The sequence below is a fragment of the Salarias fasciatus genome, chromosome 22 (genome assembly GCF_902148845.1).
Source record: "Salarias fasciatus chromosome 22, fSalaFa1.1, whole genome shotgun sequence".
Lineage (NCBI taxonomy): Eukaryota > Metazoa > Chordata > Actinopteri > Blenniiformes > Blenniidae > Salarias > Salarias fasciatus.
This window is the reverse complement of record NC_043765.1, coordinates 31,082,963-31,108,283: the sequence shown is the minus strand read 5'-3', so window position 1 is coordinate 31,108,283 and position 25,321 is coordinate 31,082,963. Positions and strand designations below refer to the sequence as shown.

The window sequence follows — 25,321 nt, the reverse complement described above, 5'->3', positions numbered from 1 at the left end:
GGAGGACAGAGTGCGCTCTGTTCAAACAGAGGACGCTCTCCTCAGATGGAGGACGCTCTCCTCAGACGGAGGACAGAGGGCGCTCTGTTCAGACAGAGGACGCTCTCCTCAGATGGAGGACGCTCTCCTCGGACGGAGGACGCTCTCCTCAGATGAAAGCCAGCCACAGCATGGTGAGCGCCGTCACCAGGAGCCCCGACAGGAAGAAGGACATCTGGGACAGCGTGAGACGGGCCGGGTTCAGCTCACACGGGTTCACCAGGCTCATCCGGTCCTCCGGCACGTCGATGGCCACCTTCACAGTCTGACCGTGGGCGTGGTCACGTTCCTCCTCCTCCTCTTCATCCTCATCATCATCATCATCGATCCAGTCCACATCGCTCTCCGGCTCGTCTTCCTCCAGCAGGCAGTCGTGCCTGAGCAGCGCCGCCGTCCTCAGAGCTGGGGACAGACTGCAGGCTCTTACCTGGCGTCCACACAGGAAGCGTCTCCCTCGCTGTGCTCAGCAGGGCCAGACCAAGAGAGACAGAGAACAATGAACAGACACGTGGGACACGGCGAACCGACAGAAGAAGAGGGGACAGACAGGGGGAAGGAGAGGACAGTGGGAGACAAAGAAGACAGGGGGACAGAGAGGACGGAGGGATGAAAGATGAGACGGATGGAGGAGATTGAGGGGGATGAGGGACGACGAGGAGGACAAAGGGGGGCGGATGTGGTTGGATCAGATGGTTGTTTTAACTCCATGGTAAATCTCACTTCTTCTCTTCTGAATAAATAGAGATTTCTCAGATTTCCTGTTCGTTTTCACTTGACTCTGAATCATAGAGGCTCAGGCTGTTTCCAGACTGAAAACACCTGAGAGGAACCCGCCTCGGCCGGATGACCGCCGCAGGGCGTCACGAGGCTCCCTCTCCGGTGTGACGCCGCCTGCCTGTGCTCATGTAGCATGACTTCTCAGGGCTTGTTGCAATGAAATCTGAAAGAACATTAACGATGCTTCTTGCTCTTTAATGGATTTGGGATGAATCCAAAATGACTTTTCCTCAAAGAAGGAGAGACTCTGCCTCTTTGTTCTCCAGCTGCTCCAGCATAGTGGTGAAGGTTCTGCGTTGTAGTGAAAATTATCACCTTGAAATGTTCAGCAGTTCACCTCAGTCCCATGAAGTAATGGCTGTGATTTGTATTTTATGATATGGAAACGTTTTGTTTTTGTTTCAAAATGCCTATTGAAGGAGATATATGCTCTATACTGCCAAAGGTATTTGCTCTGCAAATTCCAGTAACTTCTGAAGTAGCTCAGATTCAGACAGTTTTTTACAAACACTTGTTACAGGATGAGTGGCCGTCATGAGTTGAGTGAACTCCAGAGACCTGATCAATTAGTCCAGCTACTGATCAGCTGTTAGTCTTACTGGAAAAAAAACTGAAGCCACTGGGGACAACAGCAACTCAGCCACCAAGCGGCGGGCCGTGGAAAACCACCGAGACCATCAGCGGAGGCTGAGGAGGGTCAACGTCCTGCAGAGTCACAGCTACAGACCTCCAGACTACATGAGGTCTTCAGTTGGGCTGGAGAACAGGGTGCAGAGCCTCTGGGTTCTGGACTCGTTTTTAGCTGGGTCCTGGATTCTGGACTTGCTTTTAAGTGGTCGAGTGCTTGATTCTGGACTTGTAATTAGGTAGTTGGATTCTGGATTCTGGACTTGATTTTGGGCAGTTGGAGTTCTGGATTCTGGACTGGTTTTTGCTCCTACTATTTCCTGCAGGACAGGGACTGGGTGCCTGGACCTCTCCTCCTGCCACACAAACAGTCCAGCATTCCCATAAACGCTCCTAAAGCCTGTGGAAGACTGAAAGAGAGATCCGGTCTACGAACAGGAGGTCACTCCAGGTCAGCGTTGATGAAACGCTGAAGAGTCTTGAATGTGTCCAGTTACAGACCCAAGAAGCACAAAAAACTGGAATCTCAGCATTCGGAGGGTTTAACAGATGTTAATTTAAAGCTGAATGAGAAACACAAGGAGAGTCGGATTCATTTAATCCCAGAAAACACGTTTTACTCTGGTTCATTCATCTGTCAATAGGCAGCAGTGGATGTGCTGGAGAGGAAGGGAGGATTAGGTGAGTAATTACAGCAACGAGCTCCTCAGTCGGTAATCAGAGCGTGAGCGGAGTGGAGGGAGGGGGGCGGCGCGAAGCCCGGCGCTTCACCGTCATTTATCTCTATTTAGAAACGTGAGGGGCCGAAACCGGGAGAGACACTGAGCCTTCAGAGCTGGGAGGTCTGAACCAGACCCGAGGACAGGGTGGTCCTGGCTGAGGGGACGGGGGTCTGGCAGGGGACCCCGGTCCAGACTGGGTGGTGGTGGGGTGGGGGGTGGGGGGGGGGGGGGGCGGGGGGCAGGACACAGGTTTCGAGAGACACATAAAGACATCCATGAAAGGACAAATAGAGGGAGGAGGAGAGTTTGAGGGTGAGACAGATGAGAGGGACGGAGTCAGTCCTCTGGACAGCCGTGTCTGTCAGAGTGAGAGCAGCCAGGAGACATGCCAGCACAGCAGGGGGTCAGGCATGCAGCCGGCGGCACAGGAAGCAGTGAGGAAGCCGTTCACAGCGGGGGGCGGATCCAGGACCGCCAGTATGCTTCAAACAAGGGGACAGGGACAGAGTCCTTCACTGAGCCGCTCTGAGAGCAGCCTCATCGGGACACAGCCGTAAAACCAGGAACCAGGAAGTCCCTGAAACAAGACTGAACTAAACCAGGAGCCTGCAGGACAGGAAGTCCCTGAAAAGAATAAAACTACTGAACTTACAGAAATACAACCAGCAGGGTCTTGAATGTGAAGTTCATCTGAAGTGTGTTCCAGTTATCTACACTCTTAACGCCAAAATTACATGATGGCTTTTTTTTAAATTCTGAATTAACTTTTCAGAATTAAATAATCCTGAATGAATGCATTCTCCCTTGTGTTTACACTGGGGTGTTTAATTCCAAATTGAGGTTTACCTAAAAAATGTTTTAATTGTCCTTCATTTAATGCCTCCTCAGACCTGGGGGTTGTGAAGGACTCTGATTGGACGGGAGAAGGACGTGATGTATTCATGTCTACAGGAAGTTAACAAAATCCAGTTCCTGCTCCTTTTCTCTTTCTTTCTTTCTTTCTAGGGTAACTTTGATGCTACAGCTTTACATCCTTCCGTCCATCCACTCTTCATTAAATCCATTTCTTCTGCGGGTGCTTTACATAAATACTCTGGGCTTGCTTCAGGCGGCCATCTTGGAACACGTGTGTCATCATGACAGGATGTATCGATCATGAGCAGAACGACCGGAATCAACTTAACGCTGGATGCTGGAGGAATTATTTAATTCAGATTCAAGCTCTGAATTAACCAGATACTTTACTTGAAATGAATTTTAATTCAGAATAATCATTTCATTCTGAATTGGGTTTTCCGTTTAAGAGAAGTTAAGTTTGACTGAGGACTAAAGGTGAATTACGACATGTAAACATGAGACAAACCAGCAAAATGTTTAGATTATCAGGTGGGTCCAACTAGAGAGAGAGCTTTCTATCAGTATTGATACCTGTAAATGTTGGGCCGTAAGCACAGTATTAATATCGGTGTTGGTGAAAATGTTCATATTGGTGCGTCGGCAGCTCCAGTCCACAAAACGGACCGACAGGAGACTTTTACTGGACTTGGACTGGTCTCACTGGGCTCCTCCCCCATCCATGTTTCATCTGTCTGCCCAGGCTGTGTGGCGTACCGCTCATCATCATCATCATCATCATCATCATCATGTCTGCATGTCGAAGTGTCCTTGGGCAAGACACTGAACCCTGAATTGCCCCCGGTGGACGGACTGAGCGCCTTGCATGGCAGCCGCCTCCGCCGGTGTGTGAATGTGTGTGTGAATGGGTGAATGTGATAATGCAGTGTAAAGCGCTTTGGTCTCTGCTAATGCAGATGAAAAAGTGCTGTATAAATGTAGTCCATTTACCATTTACCATCATCATCATCATCATCATCGTCACCCAGTCAAACTGCACTGAGCCATGTTTCATGTTTCCACTGCTCATGCTGACTCACAGGAGTCCTAAACCTCCAGGTCAGGTTCTTCACAGAACACCAGTCAAGACCAGAGACTGAAGAGAACCGAGCGACGCAGTACATGAAAGTCCGGTTCCAACCCAGTCCAGGTGAGACAGAGCCCTGTCCTCAGAGCACAACCGCACCAGTGTCAGATCCTGAAGTTACAGTCCGGATGCCGTTTACGTACCGTCAGAGTTCAGGTCACAGCTCTGGACACACCGTCACCCAATGTCTGCTCTGCTGCTCTGCTCGGTAGGAGCTACTGTGCAAACTCCCAGTTCCCCGGTTCTCTGCTGCCAGTGTGTATCTGTGTGTACCTGAGTGTGTCACAATCTCACTTAATGAAGCACACAGCAGTTATGCGATCACGAATGTCTGCTGAACCTTCCATGTGCTTCTCCTCCCTGCTCTCAGCCGCCTTCATGAGTCCCGGGACCGGAACCAGCCGGTTTGAAGCATACTGAGATCGAGATGGCGTGAAGCCCGAAGCGGACACTCAGCACGAGTGTTGCCGTGCACAGGCCGTCTGGCACGTGCACGCGAGGGGATCGAACATGTGACCGCAGCACCGGCAGCTCCAGTGAGGCTCAAAGCTGTGGGATGAGGTGGAGAACAGCACCACCCGGTGGAGGATCGGCAGAACTCCCTCAGTCCAGCTCGCTGCTCCTCAGCACCGGATCAGAACCGGATCAGAACCGGGAGGTGACGTTTCCGACCTGCTGCAGAGCAGCTTCAGTCTCTCACTCTCACACAGACGCTCCGGGCCGTCGCTGATCGACGGGCTGGATTTCTCCAAAATAAAAGACGTCTGATTCCCCGCTGTGGACCGGACGGTTCGGGGTTTGAGGAGAACCGTCCAGAACAATCTGCAGTACGAGGCAGGAGTCTGAAATGAGCCAGATCACTGTCTGAGCGCGAACCCGAGGAAATCTACACATCAGGAGTGGAAGTGAGGAATTAAAAGACTCACATTACTGTGAGTCAGTAGACTTTTTGGCTACTTGTACTTTAATTAGTGTTTTTGTCGATCATGTAATTTTAATCTACTGTAATCTATGGTAATCAGCTGTGACCTACTGTCATCTACTGGGATCTATTGACATAAACTGTAATCTACTGGCATCTACTGGTAGCTCCTGTAATATAATGGCATCTATTGTAATCAACTGTGATCTACTGGCATTAACTGTAATCCACTAATCCACTTTGATTTACTGTGATCAACTGTACTGGCATCTTCTGTAATCAACTGTGATCTACTGGCATCAACTGTAATTGACTGTAATCAACTGTAATCTACTGGCATCTACCGTAATGTAATGACATCAACTGTGATCTACTCTGACCAACTGTACTCTACTGGCATATACTGTGATCAACTTTGACCTATTTTGATCTACTGTAATCAACTGGGTTCCACTGACACAAACAGATCTACTGTGATCAAATGTAATCTACTGATATCTACTGTGATCAACTCTGATCAACTGTAATCTATCGCAATCAACTGCAATCTACTGCAAGCAACTGTAGTCTACTGTCATCTACTGGCGTCGACTGTTAGCTACAGCCGCCATTTGAATTCATATTCAGACCTTTTCATGTGCGTCTTTGCCACCGTCTGGTCATGGCTGTGCTGGCTAAGCTACTCTCCAGGACGGCGCGAGCCTCGCAGTCGTGACGGAGGGTCAAACAGATCCACAGCTCGTACAGTTCGCCCTGTTCCCGGTGCTTCTGTGGATTTAACACACCCCCAGACTGCAGCCGCCGTGCTAATGGGAGCCTGAAGCGCTGCAGCGGCAGAAGTCTCCATGGTCTTCTGTTTGTTTCACCCTTCAGAAAGATGGCGGTTGAGGAAAAGACGCCACGCCGTCCTCCAGGATGACGTGCAGAGAGCAGCAAGAACAGGCTCCTGGAGCTAGCTTAGCTTCTAGAGAAGCTCGCCTACAGGCAGCATGCTGTTAGCTTAGCAACACGTCAGTCAGCTGTTAGCTTAGCTGTTAGCCAACACAGAAATCAGCGGAAGAGCCTTCGTGAGCAGCGCTGTGTCGACCCTCTGCAGAGCTAAAAGACACACACATGATCTCTGGACACATATGGCAACATGCTAGCTTAGCCGCTACCAGCCAGTCACTCTGCAGGGCTCCATACTGACGCTTCTCCCACCGCCCTGGGCGGCCAAGTGGAAGAGATGCAGAAGCACCTAAAGACCTGGGCATGTGTAACTACATCATGTTGAGTTGCGCAATGCAGATATTTCACGGGATTGTCACTTTTGAACGACTCATTTTGAATAGCACAGTGATGTGAAACTATATGTGTGTGTATAACGTCAAAGCTTCGTGGAGCCGCTACAGAGAGACTAAAGAGTCACATGTGGCTCCAGAGCCACAGGTTGAACACTCCTTTTCCGGGAGGACGGCGGCGTCTGATCATCAGTTTGATTAATTTCATGTACATATTCGAATATGTCCATTAATTGTAACTATGTAATGCTACACCAGCATCAAAGGATTTTAACATTACGATTTAAAAATTGGAAGTAAGAAGAAATACTTGTAACTACTGTAACTTTTTCTCTACATTGTTCATCCGAGTAAAGTGTTTTGAACGTAGATCTTATCTCAGGTGAATTGGATGAAATGGCTGCTCCTGGTGATGCAGTAGAACATCCATTGGTTAAAAAGTAATCAGTACTCTGAGCAGTGTCTGAGAAGAGTAATCTGTACTTTTACTGAAGCAATTTTCTCACACCGGTACTTTTACATGTACTTCAGTACAATTTAAGCGATGGAACTGTAAACGCTTGGTGTCCTGGTGTTGGACGGGTTCAGAATGGCGTCCCTCATGGCGCCTGGCAGACCTCGGCGGGGCGTGAAGCTCAGAAGCTGCCGGCCGAGCGAACCGCCGTGCAGGCCACGAGCTGTGAGCAGGGTCAGTCTGAGCGCTCTGCGATCGTCCTTACCGCCGGCTGCAGCTGGCCGTTGATGCTCGCCGTGCGGAACGGCGAGTTGGTGGACAGGCGCTTGTCCCACTCGCTGGGCCGGGGCTCCGGGACCGACTCCATGAAGCTCCTCTTCAGCTCGCTGATGCTGGTGTGGTGACGCATGATCTCCGTCTGGGTTTTATCCAGATCCTTCAACAGAAGCAGAACAGTCAGAGCGGGACGGCGGGGTGGCGGGGCGGCGGGACAGCGGGACAGCGGGACACATCCACAGGTGAAGGACAGGTGAGGGACAGCTGCTGGAGCAGTGAGGCTGAAGGGTTCACGGACCAATGAAACGTCTCAAACACAACGAGACTCGTTCCACGACTATCTTCACCCTCAGATTCAGAACGTTTCAAAAACTGCTGAAGAACTGAACGCAGAAGTTTTAAAGGAGTTCCTCTGTGGTGCTTTCATTAATGTTGGTTTGCAGAAATAAAAATCTTAAAGCAAATCTGAAATGGAAGCTTCTGGTGGTTCCTCCACTCTTCCACTGTGCCGAGATTCACTTCTGCTGCAGAGCGCAGAAGTTTTCATCTGTTTCATCCAGAACCGAAGGCAGCACAGCTCCAACCCGAGACAGGACAGAGACAGGACAGTCAGGACAGTCAGGACAGTCAGGACGGAGACAGGAAGGAGACAGGACAGAGACAGGACAGTCAGGATGGTCAGGACGGAGACAAGATGGTCTGGATGGCGTCAGGACGGAAACAGGACAGTCAGGAAAGCATGAGGACGGTCAGGACGGTCAGGACAGCGTCAGGACGGAGACAGGACGGTCAGAACGGATTCTGGACAAAGTCAGGGTGGCGTCAGGATGGAGTCAGGACAGTCAGGACGGTGTCAGGACAGTCAGGACGGTCAGGACGGTCAGGACGGTCAGGACGGTCAGGACGGAGACAGGATGGAGACAGGACAGTCAGGACAGTCAGGACGGTCAGGACGGTCAGGACGGTCAGGACGGAGACAGGATGGAGACAGGACAGTCAGGACAGTCAGGACGGTCAGGACGGAGACAGGACAGAGATAGGACAGTCAGGACAGTCAGGGCGGTCAGGACGGAGACAGGATGGAGACAGGACAGTCAGGACGGTCAGGACAGTCAGGGCGGGGACAGGATGGTCTGGACGGCGTCGACGTAAACAGGACAGTCAGAACGGAGACAGGAAGGAGACAGGACAGAGACAGGACAGTCAGGATGGTCAGGACGGAGACAGGATGGTCTGGATGGCGTCAGGACGGAAACTGGACAGTCAGGAAAGCATGAGGACGGTCAGGACGGTCAGGACGGCATCAGGACGGTCAGGACAGCGTCAGGACGGAGACAGGACGGTCAGAACGGATTCTGGACAAAGTCAGGGTGGCGTCAGGATGGAGACAGTGCAGAGTCAGGACAGTCAGGACGGAGTCAGGACAGTCAGGACGGTGTCAGGACGGAGACAGTACGGAGTCAGGACAGTCAGGACACTGTCCCACAATCTCACTCTGCCTAAATGTCAAAAACTGCAGAAAGTTCCAGAAGAGGGAGAAGCCGAGAACTGGACTTCTTCCATGTCCCTGTGTCCCTCTGTGCTGCGTCCACCTCTACACAGAACCGAGGTTCTTCGACCTGAGCAGGACCGGGTCCACAGAGTCCCTGAGAGTCTCTGAGTCTCTGAAATACAGTCCAGCCCTAAAGGCTCAGGACAGGACCGTCCCGGGTCCCCCCTGAAACCTCTGCCTCCAGACTGTCCGTGGTCTTCACAAAGGGGAGAACCTTCCAGAACAGAACCAGAACACATGGACCTGGACTGGAACCGCGCTGCTGGAGGTCCAGAGAGACTGGGCTGCTTTCGGTACTGGCTGATCCAGAAATGACCAAACTTCAAGCAGATGAAGAGTGTTTGAAACATGTCAGCCGGCGGACGGAGGAGAAGCTGTGAGGAACGTCAGCGGGAGGACGAGCTGAGGGGACGGACGGATGGAACGAGAGGATGAGGGTTCTGACAGGACCTACGTGGAACCGCAGACATCCGGGCCGTTTCCACCGGGCGTTAAAGCAGGTTCCTGGTGATCCGAGCACATCGAGGCCAGACGCAGTACCGTCTACACCGCTTCGGGTCGGGACCCACTCACCCCTTAACTTTGCTTTGCCAAGAGGTCAAAGGGCGCGGCGAGCAGCTGTGATGTCAGTCGGTCTGTTTTGCTTTAATCCTGGTGATCTAAGAACAGCTACTGGACTTTTGGACGGTTCCAAATGTTCCACATGGTGAAGTCGAGGTGTTACACGCCGCTGGTAAACTTTGACGTTACCTATTTCCTGGCTCCGCCGCTCCTGTTCCCACTATCAAACCTTTTCCATCGTATGCGTGACGGACCGCCTCGGGAAGCGGCCCAGACCACCTGGGCGAAGTGAAGGCCCACTGGTCCCTGGTGTTCAGGATTCCTCACTGTGCTCGGATCACCGGAGACTGGCGTTAACAGCAGGGGAAGACGGGGCCCGAGAAGAACTCCTGCAGACGTGCACGGCACTGCAAGAGCTTCAGGGCGTCCTCTCTCTATGGACGCCGTGTGAAGAATTAGTCGCTTCTTCTGTGAAGCTCTGAGGCTTCAAACGGCGCCGTGACGACAGACTGGAGGAGTTCACGGTCACACACACACACACACACACACACACACACACACACACACACACACACACACACACAGGGCGGAGCGTCTCAGAACATACATGACTGGGGAACTGGTTGTTTTGTTGGTGGCTCATGTGTCGTGTGTGTGTGGATGTGTGTGACCTGCAGATCAGACAATTCATGCTGCAAACACTGATGTTGAAAAAGTTCCCCAATCATGTATGGCTCCTCACATGAATGTCTGTCATGAGAGTTCATGAAAAAAAAAACAAATGAAATCTACTTGCATGAGAATCAGAGAGGAAAAGGGTGCATGCAAACCCTTTAGTGCTGAGCTAAAACCAAGCAGAGAACAGAGAGAAAGACACCGATGTGCACTGAGAGCCGAACGGAATGTTCATGCAGGCAGAAAATATGATGCAAACAAGCTCAACAGATACAAACCTCCAACATTAAATTGCTATGTCTGATATAAATAGTTTCACCCTCAAGTTTCTTAGCTCTCTTCTGTGGAAAGTGAGGAGAAGGGAAGAGCTGAGTGTGAAAAAGCAGAGTTGATTCAGACATTTCAGAGAAGATGAAACTGATCAGACAGCGGGGAGAGGCGCTGGCAGAAACAAGGCGGTGACAGTCGTTTCCTTCACGTCTCCGAGGTGAAGCGTCGGACACACCCGGAGGACGTCACACCCAGGCCTGCACGCAGCAGACACACCGACGGGGGACAGGTCAACCCACTGCACGCCTTCATCAAAACAGCTCAGAGGAATCCAGTTTGAGGAAGACGAGGAGACGAGCTCAAAGGAAGGTCTGCAGGCTGTGAGCTTGTGGACTGATAAGCATCCAGCAGCACCGCAGAGTGACACAGCACGGCGCACTGACCTGGGACATGTGGCCTTTTGAAAACAAACAACAATAAATGTTGTTTCCGTCTAAAGTTCGTGTCGTCAGATTTGTGACTATGAAGGTCAGACTTCAAACAGTTGCAGTGTGTTGGTGCTGCAGTGTGTTCCAGTGTGTTCCAGTGTGTTCCAGTGTGCTGCAGTGTGTTGGTGCTGCAGTGTGTTGGTGCTGCAGTGTGTTGCAGTGTGTTGACCTGGACCCCTTGACTTGACGCCACATGCAAGGCTGCATCAGCAGATGAGTGAGGGTCAGTCTGGGTCAGTCCGGGTCAGTCTGGGTCAGTCTGGGTCAGTCTGGATCAGTCTGGATCAGTCTGGATCAGTCTGAGTCAGTCTGGGTCAGTCTGGATCGGTCTGGGTCAGTCTGGATCGGTCTGGGTCAGTCTGAGTCAGTCTGGGTCAGTCTGGGTCAGTCTGAGTCAGTCTGGGTCAGTCTGGATCGGTCTGGGTCAGTCTGAGTCAGTCTGGGTCAGTCTGGATCGGTCTGGGTCAGTCTGAGTCAGTCTGGGTCAGTCTGGATCGGTCTGGGTCAGTCTGGGTCAGTCTGGGTCAGTCTGGATCGGTCTGGGTCAGTCTGAGTCAGTCTGGGTCAGTCTGGGTCAGTCTGAGTCAGTCTGGGTCAGTCTGGATCGGTCTGGGCCAGTCTGGGTCAGTCTGGGTCAGTCCGGGTCGGTCTGGGTCAGTCTGAGTCAGTCCGGGTCGGTCTGGGTCAGTCTGGGTCAGTCCGGGTCAGTCTGGGTCGGTCTGGGCCAGTCTGGGTCAGTCTGGGTCAGTCCGGGTCGGTCTGGATCAGTCTGGGTCAGTTAGTGTGTTAGTCAAGTTTAGACTGATCTCATGAGAATCCCCGTCCTGAAAAGGTCACTTGGTGTCCTAAATGTCAACAGCTGATTCCGTGTGAGAAACCTGAGGAGTCTGATGCTAAAGAAAGCTGTTTAACCATCACTAGTACCGAGACTAGCAGGTTAGGACCAGAACCAGGTCTAACCAGGTCCTCCCTCTTTTCATTATTCATCACTTCAAAATTAACTTTATCACATTTATTTGACCCTGAGCAACAGAACACCGCAGGCATCGTTTCAAGACAGCACTCCGTTAGTTAGTTAGTTAGTTAGTTAGTTAGTTAGTTAGTTAGTTAGTTAGTTGTGTGATCCTAGGAATGGCAGCACTGGCCTTTGAGCAGGACTGCTAGCTGTGGTGAGATTGGTTTTATCAGTGTTAGTAGTACTGGTAGTACTGGTCATGGTAATGTTAGTGACGTTAGTAATATAAGGAGTAGCAGCAGAATAAATGAGAGTATTCATGTTATTTATTACTATTATTGTCATTACTATTATCACCAGCAGGCGGATGAGCTGTGTCCACCAGGAGGAGCACTAGTGTCAGTAGAGACTATTATTGCTATTATAGTAAAACTGGTCATTACTAGCTCTGGAATTAGCATTAGAATGAGACTTAGCAAGAGTGGAATAAGTAATTATGCATTTTGGCCGCAGCATTAGCAGCAGAATGAGTCTTAGCATTAGCAGAAGAGGTGTTTGGGATGTCCCAGCAGTATTAGCATTAGCGTCAGACTAATATTAGCATGAGCAGAGGAGGTGTGTTTATGTGTTTTAGCAGCAGGATGAGTCTTAGCGTTAGCAGAGCCGGTGTTTTTGTGCGTCTGAGCAGTGACAGGCGGAATCGAAGCGTGCACGGCGCAGTGGTGGCTGACAGGACACGTGCACGGTGAGAGATGAGGGCGGAGCGGTGAAACATGGCGCGCCGGCCAAGAAGCTGAGGAGGCGTGCAGGATGCGAGGCGGCGCCGACGCAGGCTAACCTTCCTCACTCGAACCACGTCGGCCTTTCTGTCCGGCAGAGCGTGCTGCTCCGGTCACAGGAAACACAGGGTCAGGGGTCAGGGGTCAGGGGTCAGAGACAGGCTAACGGCTCACACAGGAAGGCACCTCCAGAGGAGGAACCTCCACCTTCTGCGGCATGCTGACGGTTCTCCACTCAGAACCAGGGCTGGGCGATCCACATTTAAATCCGCATTTTAAATTCCATGTGTTCGCTCCATCAAACATGGCAGAAATGAGTCTCACCAAGACTAAAGCGGTACGAAGCCTTTCAAAATAAAATGAAAAACACTATCAGTGCAGATTAATGGGAATGTCGATGCTCGCTTTCTTTCCTCCTGCTTTGTGAAAAGGGTCGGGGTGGTCAGCGCTGGGCTGCAGCATCGCTTCTCCTCTGTAACAAGCCTCGGTCACTGCCGACGGCCGCGCTCGGGAAGGTTGCTGCATGTGAAAAAGATGTCTCACAGGACGATTGGTAAGTTCCATGAATACGAAAAGAAGCAGCTCATCAGTTCATGAGAGGAGAGTGGAGGAGTAAATACATCTGTGTGAACCATGACACGCACTACTGTGTTAAATAAGTTCACGTTTCCTCTATTGCTTTTTCCTTGTTTGTTTTTTGGCAGCAAAGCCACAGGGCCTGAGTTAACGGTCTCCCTCTGTTTCCCTGGGAAAGGATGGAGTGTGGGGCGCTAAATGTTCAAGCAATTAATTGATAAGAATATATAATTATGTTATGTTAATTGAAATTAATTAAAAGATGCGAGTCTCAAAGTCGAATTCTCTGTAAAAAAAACAAAACAAAAATATATATGCTGATAGAAAAACAAAGACACACTAGTGCTGTCAGTTTAAATCACAATTCATCACAATTAATCAATGTCAGCTGTCAGCGATTAATCTCTTATAACTGTGATTAATCACAGTTGGCCTAAAGAAAAGAAAAAGAAGATAAAACTCTTTTTCCTGTCGTTGTTTTCCCTCCCTGTGCATTTCAGGTGAATTATGAGGATTAGATTCTTCAAGCCTGATTAGAAGTTCACAAATGATGCCATTAATCGTGATTAATGAGACTAAAAGTGGCAGCACTAAATAGAGCTGTCTCTGCCGTCCGGTACTCACTGATCCAGGCAGTGATCCACCCCGGACGGGAAACCACTGCTCCGTCCTATTCCACGTTCCCCACGCTGCTGCACTAACATCTACTCTGCTTTGGTGCTGAGTTACTGAAAGGCTGCGCTGATCTCTGGTCTCTCGGCGTTGCGGTGGTTTTTATCGCCCAGCCCGGTTCAGAAAGCCGCGGCCGCTTCCCGCCTTCACGTGCACGGCGAGCATGCACGAGGCGGGCGGGCGCACAGACCTGGCTCTTCCTGTCCCTCTCCCCGTTGGCGACGGGTCCGGAGGGCGAGTGGCGCCGCTCTCTCCTCGACGCCGCCGTCTGCGGCACACACACACTCAAGACGGGCTCTGCAGCCAGACCGGAGGGGGCGGGGCCGGAGATGGGGGCGGAGCCGGGGAGGGGGGCGGGGCCTACCTTCAGGTCCGGGCTCGGCTCCGCCTTGGCGCCGTGGCTCCTGGAGGCCGGGGACGCCGGCTGGCCCTCGGCCTTGGGCTCGGCCTTCCTGTGGGCCGGGCGGCGGCCCCGGGGGGCGGGGCCGTCGCGGCGGTCGGGGCGGTGCAGGCCGGCGAGCAGCGGCGAGGGCGTGGCCTCCCCGGGGGACACCGGGGACATGATGGGGGCGCTGACCGGACGGCTGGACCGGTTGTCGGGGGTCAACGCCATGGCTGAGGGCGAAAGAGAGACGGTTAACCACGGAGGACGTCCTCAGAACCCCACGGAACCAGAACCAGAACCAGAACCCGTGTGTGTGTGTGTGTGTGTGTGTGTGTGTGTGTGGGTGGGGGGCCCACCTCCGTCCAGGCTGCGGGAGTTCCTCTTGCTGGACGACCTCTGGAACAGCGGCGCCGGCCGGTCGATCAGGGAGCTGGCCTGCCGGGTCTGGGCCTGGGTCCGGCCGCTGTACCGGAACTTAGAACCCAGAGCCAGGAACTTCCTGGGAGTGGTGGCCATCTCAGTGGAGGTCAGCCTGGACACACACACAAACACGCACACACTCAGAGTCCGGATCTCACACACACTCAGAGTCCGGATCACACACCCTGTTCTGGACCCACCTGAAGAAGGTGTGATGTTCCACACACACTTTCCACAACTTCTTGGCTGCCTTGTAATTTGGAAGTTTGAACCCGATGGCACTTTCATACTGTTCCACCTGCAGACACAGAGGAGAACCTGACGGAGAACCTGACAGAGAACCTGATGGAGAACCTGACGGAGAACCTGACGGAGAACCTGATGGAGAACCTGATGGAGAACCTGACGGAGAACCTGATGAAGAACCTGACGGAGAACCTGACGGAGAACCTGACGGAGAACCTGACGGAGAACCTGACGGAGAACCTGACGGAGAACCTGATGGAGAACCGGGGACCTGAGCGGAGAACGTTCGGCGCCGTACCTCGGACGGGCGGATCTTGATGAAGAAGCTGCTGCGCTTGTAGGACACCTTGAGCACTTTGGGCCAGGGGAAGCGGTTGATCCTCAGCTTGTCCTTGTAGACCATCAGTCCACTGGAGCAGACTCCCAGCATGATGTCCACACCGTCCAGGTCCTGGCGGGACAGGCACAGCAGGGGGACAGGCTGCAGAAGGTTCTGGACCCAAAGCTAGAACATCACCACACCTCCAAAGTTCTCACAACTCAACGCCTCCAAAGAGGCTTTTATTGTGAAAGGACTGGTGGAGGTGTTCACGTTTTCCTGAAAACAAACGTCTTCAGTTCTTCTCAGAGTCGTCATTCCGATCAGAGCAGCTTCTGTTCTGTCTGTTGAATATCTGAGGGATTTCATGGTTGAGAACCCCGATCACTAGCACAGGTAGGGGGGTCCTGCCGGGGCTGCAGCCCCCCCTGGTGGCAGCTGCAAGCTGTAGCACCTTACATTAGCATCGACTGTAAACTTAATTTGAAAAAATGTAGAAATAATTATATGAAAACATAGAGTATGTGTGGAATGGAATTATACAGAGCTGTGGGGAAATGTGGAAAAAAAATCTATTTTTAAAGAAATGAAATTTAAATTGTGTGTTGAGGAGACTCCTCCCTCACCAGCTTCTTCGCAATCAAACAACAACGATGGCAGACAAAAGCAGAAGAGAATATCGCATTTTTTCCACAGAGAATGTTCCCGAGGATGGCAAAGGTAAAAACTACAACATTGTGGCGGCTGAAGCTGAAGTCGCCTCAGCTAGCAGCTTAGTAGAACCCGTCTCCTCAGAAGACAGCAGCGGGAGCTGCCGGCATTCAAAGTTTTTGGCCATGGTCGTCGCCATGGCAATTCAGCTTTTCTGTCTGCCGTTTACCACTGGCTGTTCCATATGTTCTGAGTTTTGGACAAAAGACCCACCTGACTATTCTTAGGACAGCGCTTAAACTGGCAGTGATTGACTGCTGGAAAGTGTTTTTGTTCTCTGTTCTTGTCATATGGTGAATTGCTACCGACCTCCTTATGGAGGAAAAATGTAATAAAATGTGACTTTGTCAGAACTTTTTATTTATGTGTATCATATGGCTTCCAGCCAGCAGCCTGAGTGGCGTCACACCTTCATTCATTCAGCTGCCAGCCCCCCCGACTTTAAACACCTTCCCAGAGCCTGACCCTGACCCTGACCCTCTCCTCGGACCGGAGACACTGAGTGTTCCTCTGAGGCTGTACCACAGGTCGCTGCCCACAAGGGGGCAGCAGAGCCTTCAGGAAGGCTCTCCTGCTCTGGTTCTTTAAATCCCTGCTCTGATTCCAACAGATTGACCTGATTTCTGATGAGGAGTCCTGAGAACTCTCCTCGTGTGTGTGTGTGTGTGTGTGTGTGTGTGTGTGTGTGTGTGTGTGTGTGTGTGTGTGTGTGTGTGTGTGTGTGTGTGTGTGTGTGTGTGTGTGTGTGTGTGTGTGGTGGCGGGGGGCTCACCTTGGCCTGGTGGAGGTCCACTCCGTACATGGACAGCTTCTTGGCGTTCTCCAGGAACATGAGGTCGGCCTGGGCTGGAGGCATGGACCTGTCAGCAGGGGGACAGAGACAGAGACCACCGGCGTCCGTCCTCAGATGAATCCACGGCGGTTCAGGATGAAGTGAAGCTTGTTTCTCATGAAGCACAGAAACATTCAGTCCACACAGTTCTCACACCATCAGACAGTCCAGACACAGAACTGGTTTCACTCCGTCCTCATGGACTGAACAGTCTGGACATTCTGGATTTGATCTCCATGCTGTCTTTCTGGGAGAGTTTGCATGTTGTCCCTTGGCTGACCTGTATGTGCGGTGCAGCTCCATCATCTTGTCCTCCAGCTCCTTGGTTTGGCCCTGAGCCATCTTCATGTCCTTGGCGTAGTCGCCGCCGTGCACTTCAGGGTCGTATTCCCCGAGCTCCGACTGCAAGGCGTAGGACCCCAGCAGGGCCAGGGTCACGAAGGAGCAGGGGAGACGGCCCTGCAGGATGTCCTTCCTCAGCTGCAGACACAGGTAGTACCTGGAACACACAGCGGAACACTGTGAGGACAGAACGGTCTGGAGCTGCAGGACCTCGGGACTCCAGCAGGGCTCCGGGTCTCCAGACTCCCTGGACTGATGGACGGACGGTCACTCAAACATCCAGCCTCATCAGAGTCTCCAAACTCCAGGAGGACTGTCTCCACGTCTCTGTCCAGGTCTGTCCCCAGGTCTGTATCCAGGTGTCGGTCCAGATCTGTCCCCAGGTCTCTGTCCAGGTCTGTCTTCAGGTTTCTTTCAAGGTGTATCTCCAGATCTGTCTCCAGGTCTGTCTCTGGGTCTGTGTCCAGGTCTGTGTCCAGGTGTCTGTCAAGGTCTGTCTCCAGATCTCTCACCAGGTCTCTGTCCAGTTGTGTCTCCAGGTCTCTGTCCAGATGTGTGTTCAGGTGTGTGTCCAGATCTTTCTCCAGGTCTGTCTCCATGTGTATGTCCAAATTAGAGCCATATGAAATCCGTGTTAACGGAATCGCGGACGGAATCGCGGAAATGACCAATAAAAACGGAATTGGAATAAAACGTGGAATATTGCAGAATTCGTCCTAATCTGGTCTGAAATTCAGTTTTCGGGAGAAAATGGAACCTTATAGTGCAAAGCAAACATGCCGGGGGGGCCGCCCGAGCTGCTGCAACGTGTACGTCACTTCCACAGCGCTGCTAACAGGCTAAAGCTGCGTTCACAACGCCAAACGCTTTCCGCGATTTTGCGTCAAAATACAATTGAAAACAAATGTGAACGCGCGTTCCAGCCGCGACGCAACAATACGATGTCCAAGCGAGCTGCTCCCTCCCCTCTCACACATTCAAAAGTTATGAAACTCCACGCTAAGCGCTAAATACAGAGCAGAAGAGTACACGGACTTTTATGCCTCAGGGGAAAAGCTTTTTTGTAAATACTGTTAACGTACTGTGGACTGGACTCGCAAAGACACATGCGACTAATTGAAAAGTATTTCTTTGTTGCAGGACTTTAAACATTAAATGGACTGTTATATCCTATTAAATTGTGGACATTTATTCATTTCCACTTACCAGACACCTTTTCTATGGTAAAAATGAGCATAAAAAACAAAATACCAAATTCAGAAATATTAAAACGGAAAAAACGGAATTTGGGAAAAAATAAAATGGAATTGGGGAAAAAATAAAACTGATTTCATATACCTCTAGTCCAAGTGTGTGTCCAGGTGTGTGTCCAGGTGTGTGTCCAGGTGTGTCTCTCATCCTTGGCTCTACAGCTCCTCTATAGCGGCTCCATATGTCAATGAACTGCAGACCCTTTGAAAAACTCTTGTCTCCAAGTCAAAAGTCTAAATGTTCTATTTTAACATAGTAGATCCAGTAAAGTCAGCTGAGACATGCTGAGTGTGTAAAGTCTTCTGGGAAGAGACCAGGACTAAACCCAAATGAAGGAAACTGGACAGACTGGCTGCTGCTGACCTGGAGCTCCGAGCTGAGGTCTAAAACTAAACCTGACAGAACCTTTAGGTGGAACACGGTGATGGCTTTAGACCTCAGGTCAAAATGATCCAGTGGCTGAACAGCGTTATCTGAAGCTCGTCTGTCCACTGAAACACTGAAGACAGAAGAGGAGGACAGGAGGTCAGGACCTGGTGATGTCCTCGGACAGCTGCGCCGGGTCCGGAGGGTAGAACTTCACATTGAAGGTGAAGTTGTAGGTGGAGCCTTGAAGACAAGAAGAGAGGAAGAGATGAGCACAGAGAAGAGAGGAGGAGAGGAGGATGAGAGCGAACAGACACCCACCCTGAACCTGTCTGCGGATCTCCTTGGTCAGGTCCATCCAGGTCTGGACATCGAGAACACATGAGGACAAACAGGACACGGTCAGGGACTGAGACGTTTGTCTTTTTCAAAGAACCCAGATGGTTCGCTGAATCAGGAAAATGGTGAAAGTTTCTCAGTCGGTTTCCCTCAACTCAGAGACCACCACTCCCTCTGAGACCACCACTCCCTCTGAGACCACCACTCCCTCTGAGACCACCACTCCCCTCAGAGACCACCACTCCCTCAGAGACCACCACTCCCCTCAGAGACCACCACTCCCCTCAGAGACCACCACTCCCTCTGAGACCACCACTCCCTCTGAGACCACTACTCCCTCTGAGACCACCACTCCCTCTGAGACCACCACTCCCTCTGAGACCACCACTCCCCTCTAAGACCACCACTCCCTCTGAGACCACTACTCCCTCTGAGACCACCACTCCCTCTGAGACCACCACTCCCTCTGAGACCACTACTCCCTCTGAGACCACCACTCCCTCTGAGACCACCACTCCCTCTGAGACCACCACTCCCTATGAGACCACTACTCCCTCTGAGACCACCACTCCCTCTGAGACCACCACTCCCCTCTAAGACCACCACTCCCCTCAGAGACCACCACTCCCCTCTAAGACCACCACTCCCCTCAGAGACCACCACTCCCTCTGAGACCACCACTCCCTCTGAGACCACCACTCCCCTCAGAGACCACCACTCCCTCAGAGACCACCACTCCCCTCAGAGACCACCACTCCCCTCTAAGACCACCACTCCCCTCAGAGACCACCACTCCCCTCAGAGACCACCACTCCCCTCTAAGACCACCACTCCCCTCAGAGACCACCATTCCCTCAGAGACCACCGGTCCACCAGAGACCACCGCTCCCTCAGAGACCACCACTCCCCTCAGAGACCACCACTCCCTCTGAGACCACCACTCCCTCTGAGACCACCACTCCCTCTGAGACCACCACTCCCTCTGAGACCACCACTCCCCTCAGAGACCACCACTCCCTCTGAGACCACCACTCCCTCTGAGACCACCACTCCCCTCAGAGACCACCACTCCCTATGAGACCACTACTCCCTCTGAGACCACCACTCCCTCTGAGACCACCACTCCCCTCTAAGACCACCACTCCCCTCAGAGACCACCACTCCCCTCTAAGACCACCACTCCCCTCAGAGACCACCACTCCCCTCTAAGACCACCACTCCCCTCAGAGACCACCACTCCCCTCAGAGACCACCACTCCCCTCTAAGACCACCACTCCCCTCCGAGACCACCATTCCCTCAGAGACCACCGGTCCACCAGAGACCACCGCTCCCTCAGAGACCACCACTCCCCTCAGAGACCACCACTCCCTCTGAGACCACCACTCCCTCTGAGACCACCACTCCCCTCAGAGACCACCACTCCCCTCTAAGACCACCACTCCCCTCAGAGACCACCACTCCCTCTGAGACCACCACTCCCTCAGAGACCACCGGTCCACCAGAGACCACCGCTCCCTCAGAGACCACCACTCCCCTCAGAGACCACCACTCCCTCAGAGACCACCACTCCCTCAGAGACCACCACTCCCCTCTAAGACCACCACTCCCCTCAGAGACCACCATTCCCTCAGAGACCACCGGTCCACCAGAGACCACCGCTCCCTCAGAGACCACCACTCCCCTCAGAGACCACCACTCCCTCTGAGACCACCACTCCCTCTGAGACCACCACTCCCCTCAGAGACCACCACTCCCTCTGAGACCACCACTCCCTCTGAGACCACCACTCCCCTCAGAGACCACCACTCCCTCTGAGACCACCACTCCCTCTGAGACCACCATTCCCTCTGAGACCACCACTCCCCTCAGAGACCACCACTCCCTATGAGACCACTACTCCCTCTGAGACCACCACTCCCTCTGAGACCACCACTCCCTCTGAGACCACCACTCCCCTCTAAGACCACCACTCCCCTCAGAGACCACCACTCCCCTCTAAGACCACCACTCCCCTCAGAGACCACCACTCCCCTCTAAGACCACCACTCCCCTCAGAGACCACCACTCCCCTCTAAGACCACCACTCCCCTCAGAGACCACCATTCCCTCAGAGACCACCGGTCCACCAGAGACCACCGCTCCCTCAGAGACCACCACTCCCCTCAGAGACCACCACTCCCTCTGAGACCACCACTCCCTCTGAGACCACCACTCCCCTCAGAGACCACCACTCCCTCTGAGACCACCACTCCCTCTGAGACCACCACTCCCTATGAGACCACCACTCCCTCTGAGACCACCACTCCCTCTGAGACCACCACTCCCCTCAGAGACCACCACTCCCCTCTAAGACCACCACTCCCCTCAGAGACCACCACTCCCTCTGAGACCACCACTCCCTCTGAGACCACCACTCCCCTCAGAGACCACCACTCCCTCAGAGACCACCACTCCCCTCAGAGACCACCACTCCCCTCAGAGACCACCACTCCCTCTGAGACCACCACTCCCTCTGAGACCACTACTCCCTCTGAGACCACCACTCCCTCTGAGACCACCACTCCCTCTGAGACCACCACTCCCCTCTAAGACCACCACTCCCTCTGAGACCACTACTCCCTCTGAGACCACCACTCCCTCTGAGACCACCACTCCCTCTGAGACCACTACTCCCTCTGAGACCACCACTCCCTCTGAGACCACCACTCCCTCTGAGACCACCACTCCCTATGAGACCACTACTCCCTCTGAGACCACCACTCCCTCTGAGACCACCACTCCCCTCTAAGACCACCACTCCCCTCAGAGACCACCACTCCCCTCTAAGACCACCACTCCCCTCAGAGACCACCACTCCCCTCTAAGACCACCACTCCCCTCAGAGACCACCACTCCCCTCAGAGACCACCACTCCCCTCTAAGACCACCACTCCCCTCAGAGACCACCATTCCCTCAGAGACCACCGGTCCACCAGAGACCACCGCTCCCTCAGAGACCACCACTCCCCTCAGAGACCACCACTCCCTCTGAGACCACCACTCCCTCTGAGACCACCACTCCCCTCAGAGACCACCACTCCCTCTGAGACCACCACTCCCTCTGAGACCACCACTCCCTCTGAGACCACCACTCCCCTCAGAGACCACCACTCCCTATGAGACCACTACTCCCTCTGAGACCACCACTCCCTCTGAGACCACCACTCCCCTCTAAGACCACCACTCCCCTCAGAGACCACCACTCCCCTCTAAGACCACCACTCCCCTCAGAGACCACCACTCCCCTCTAAGACCACCACTCCCCTCAGAGACCACCACTCCCCTCAGAGACCACCACTCCCCTCTAAGACCACCACTCCCCTCCGAGACCACCATTCCCTCAGAGACCACCGGTCCACCAGAGACCACCGCTCCCTCAGAGACCACCACTCCCCTCAGAGACCACCACTCCCTCTGAGACCACCACTCCCTCTGAGACCACCACTCCCCTCAGAGACCACCACTCCCCTCTAAGACCACCACTCCCCTCAGAGACCACCACTCCCCTCAGAGACCACCACTCCCCTCAGAGACCACCACTCCCTCTGAGACCACCACTCCCTCAGAGACCACCGGTCCACCAGAGACCACCGCTCCCTCAGAGACCACCACTCCCCTCAGAGACCACCACTCCCTCAGAGACCACCACTCCCTCAGAGACCACCACTCCCCTCTAAGACCACCACTCCCCTCAGAGACCACCATTCCCTCAGAGACCACCGGTCCACCAGAGACCACCGCTCCCTCAGAGACCACCACTCCCCTCAGAGACCACCACTCCCTCTGAGACCACCACTCCCTCTGAGACCACCACTCCCCTCAGAGACCACCACTCCCTCTGAGACCACCACTCCCCTCAGAGACCACCACTCCCTCTGAGACCACCACTCCCTCTGAGACCACCATTCCCTCTGAGACCACCACTCCCCTCAGAGACCACCACTCCCTATGAGACCACTACTCCCTCTGAGACCACCACTCCCTCTGAGACCACCACTCCCTCTGAGACCACCACTCCCCTCTAAGACCACCACTCCCCTCAGAGACCACCACTCCCCTCTAAGACCACCACTCCCCTCAGAGACCACCACTCCCCTCTAAGACCACCACTCCCCTCAGAGACCACCACTCCCCTCTAAGACCACCACTCCCCTCAGAGACCACCATTCCCTCAGAGACCACCGGTCCACCAGAGACCACCGCTCCCTCAGAGACCACCACTCCCCTCAGAGACCACCACTCCCTCTGAGACCACCACTCCCTCTGAGACCACCACTCCCCTCAGAGACCACCACTCCCTCTGAGACCACCACTCCCTCTGAGACCACCACTCCCTATGAGACCACCACTCCCTCTGAGACCACCACTCCCTCTGAGACCACCACTCCCCTCAGAGACCACCACTCCCCTCTAAGACCACCACTCCCCTCAGAGACCACCACTCCCTCTGAGACCACCGCTCCCTCAGAGACCACCACTCCCCTCAGAGACCACCACTCCCTCAGAGACCACCACTCCCCTCAGAGACCACCACTCCCTCAGAGACCACCGCTCCCCTCAGAGACCACCACTCCCTCAGAGACCACCACTCCCTCAGAGACCACCACTCCCCTCAGAGACCACCACTCCCTCTGAGACCACCGCTCCCTCAGAGACCACCGCTCCCCTCAGAGACCACCACTCCCTCAGAGACCACCACTCCCCTCAGAGACCACCACTCCCTCTGAGACCACCGCTCCCTCAGAGACCACCGCTCCCTCAGAGACCACCACTCCCTCTGAGACCACCACTCCCCTCTAAGACCACCACTCCCCTCAGAGACCACCACTCCCCTCTAAGACCACCACTCCCCTCAGAGACCACCACTCCCCTCTAAGACCACCACTCCCCTCAGAGACCACCACTCCCCTCAGAGACCACCACTCCCCTCTAAGACCACCACTCCCCTCAGAGACCACCATTCCCTCAGAGACCACCGGTCCACCAGAGACCACCGCTCCCTCAGAGACCACCACTCCCTCTGAGACCACCACTCCCTCTGAGACCACCACTCCCTCTGAGACCACCACTCCCTATGAGACCACTACTCCCTCTGAGACCACCACTCCCCTCAGAGACCACCACTCCCTCTGAGACCACCACTCCCTCTGAGACCACCACTCCCTCTGAGACCACCACTCCCCTCAGAGACCACCACTCCCTATGAGACCACCACTCCCTCTGAGACCACCACTCCCTCTGAGACCACCACTCCCCTCTAAGACCACCACTCCCCTCAGAGACCACCACTCCCCTCTAAGACCACCACTCCCCTCAGAGACCACCACTCCCCTCTAAGACCACCACTCCCCTCAGAGACCACCACTCCCATCAGAGACCACCACTCCCCTCTAAGACCACCACTCCCCTCCGAGACCACCATTCCCTCAGAGACCACCGGTCCACCAGAGACCACCGCTCCCTCAGAGACCACCACTCCCCTCAGAGACCACCACTCCCTCTGAGACCACCACTCCCTCTGAGACCACCACTCCCCTCAGAGACCACCACTCCCCTCTAAGACCACCACTCCCCTCAGAGACCACCACTCCCCTCAGAGACCACCACTCCCCTCAGAGACCACCACTCCCTCTGAGACCACCACTCCCTCAGAGACCACCGGTCCACCAGAGACCACCGCTCCCTCAGAGACCACCACTCCCCTCAGAGACCACCACTCCCTCAGAGACCACCACTCCCTCAGAGACCACCACTCCCCTCTAAGACCACCACTCCCCTCAGAGACCACCATTCCCTCAGAGACCACCGGTCCACCAGAGACCACCGCTCCCTCAGAGACCACCACTCCCCTCAGAGACCACCACTCCCTCTGAGACCACCACTCCCTCTGAGACCACCACTCCCTCTGAGACCACCACTCCCTATGAGACCACCACTCCCTCTGAGACCACCACTCCCCTCTAAGACCACCACTCCCCTCAGAGACCACCACTCCCCTCTAAGACCACCACTCCCCTCAGAGACCACCACTCCCCTCTAAGACCACCACTCCCCTCAGAGACCACCACTCCCCTCTAAGACCACCACTCCCCTCAGAGACCACCATTCCCTCAGAGACCACCGGTCCACCAGAGACCACCGCTCCCTCAGAGACCACCACTCCCCTCAGAGACCACCACTCCCTCTGAGACCACCACTCCCTCTGAGACCACCACTCCCTCTGAGACCACCACTCCCTATGAGACCACCACTCCCTCTGAGACCACCACTCCCTCTGAGACCACCACTCCCCTCAGAGACCACCACTCCCCTCTAAGACCACCACTCCCCTCAGAGACCACCACTCCCTCTGAGACCACCGCTCCCTCAGAGACCACCACTCCCCTCAGAGACCACCACTCCCTCAGAGACCACCACTCCCCTCAGAGACCACCACTCCCTCAGAGACCACCGCTCCCCTCAG

At 53.9% G+C, this 25,321-nt stretch overlaps 1 protein-coding gene across 1 annotated transcript in view; it reads right to left on the bottom strand.

Annotated features, from left to right (window-relative positions):
- The window catches only part of LOC115409656 (protein 4.1-like), a 48,321-nt gene that overhangs the window by 11,865 nt on the left and 11,135 nt on the right, over positions 1–25,321 (bottom strand). Inside the window, exons 5-16 of the mRNA XM_030120916.1 lie at positions 18,800–18,842; positions 18,646–18,721; positions 16,800–17,018; positions 16,460–16,547; positions 14,956–15,108; positions 14,612–14,709; positions 14,348–14,523; positions 13,971–14,221; positions 13,797–13,874; positions 12,418–12,462; positions 10,145–10,207; positions 7,068–7,238 (exon numbers count right to left, since the gene is read on the bottom strand). Of these exons, the coding sequence (XP_029976776.1) occupies positions 7,068–7,238; positions 10,145–10,207; positions 12,418–12,462; positions 13,797–13,874; positions 13,971–14,221; positions 14,348–14,523; positions 14,612–14,709; positions 14,956–15,108; positions 16,460–16,547; positions 16,800–17,018; positions 18,646–18,721; positions 18,800–18,842 (1,461 nt within the window). The remainder of the gene's footprint in view (positions 1–7,067; positions 7,239–10,144; positions 10,208–12,417; positions 12,463–13,796; positions 13,875–13,970; positions 14,222–14,347; positions 14,524–14,611; positions 14,710–14,955; positions 15,109–16,459; positions 16,548–16,799; positions 17,019–18,645; positions 18,722–18,799; positions 18,843–25,321) is intronic.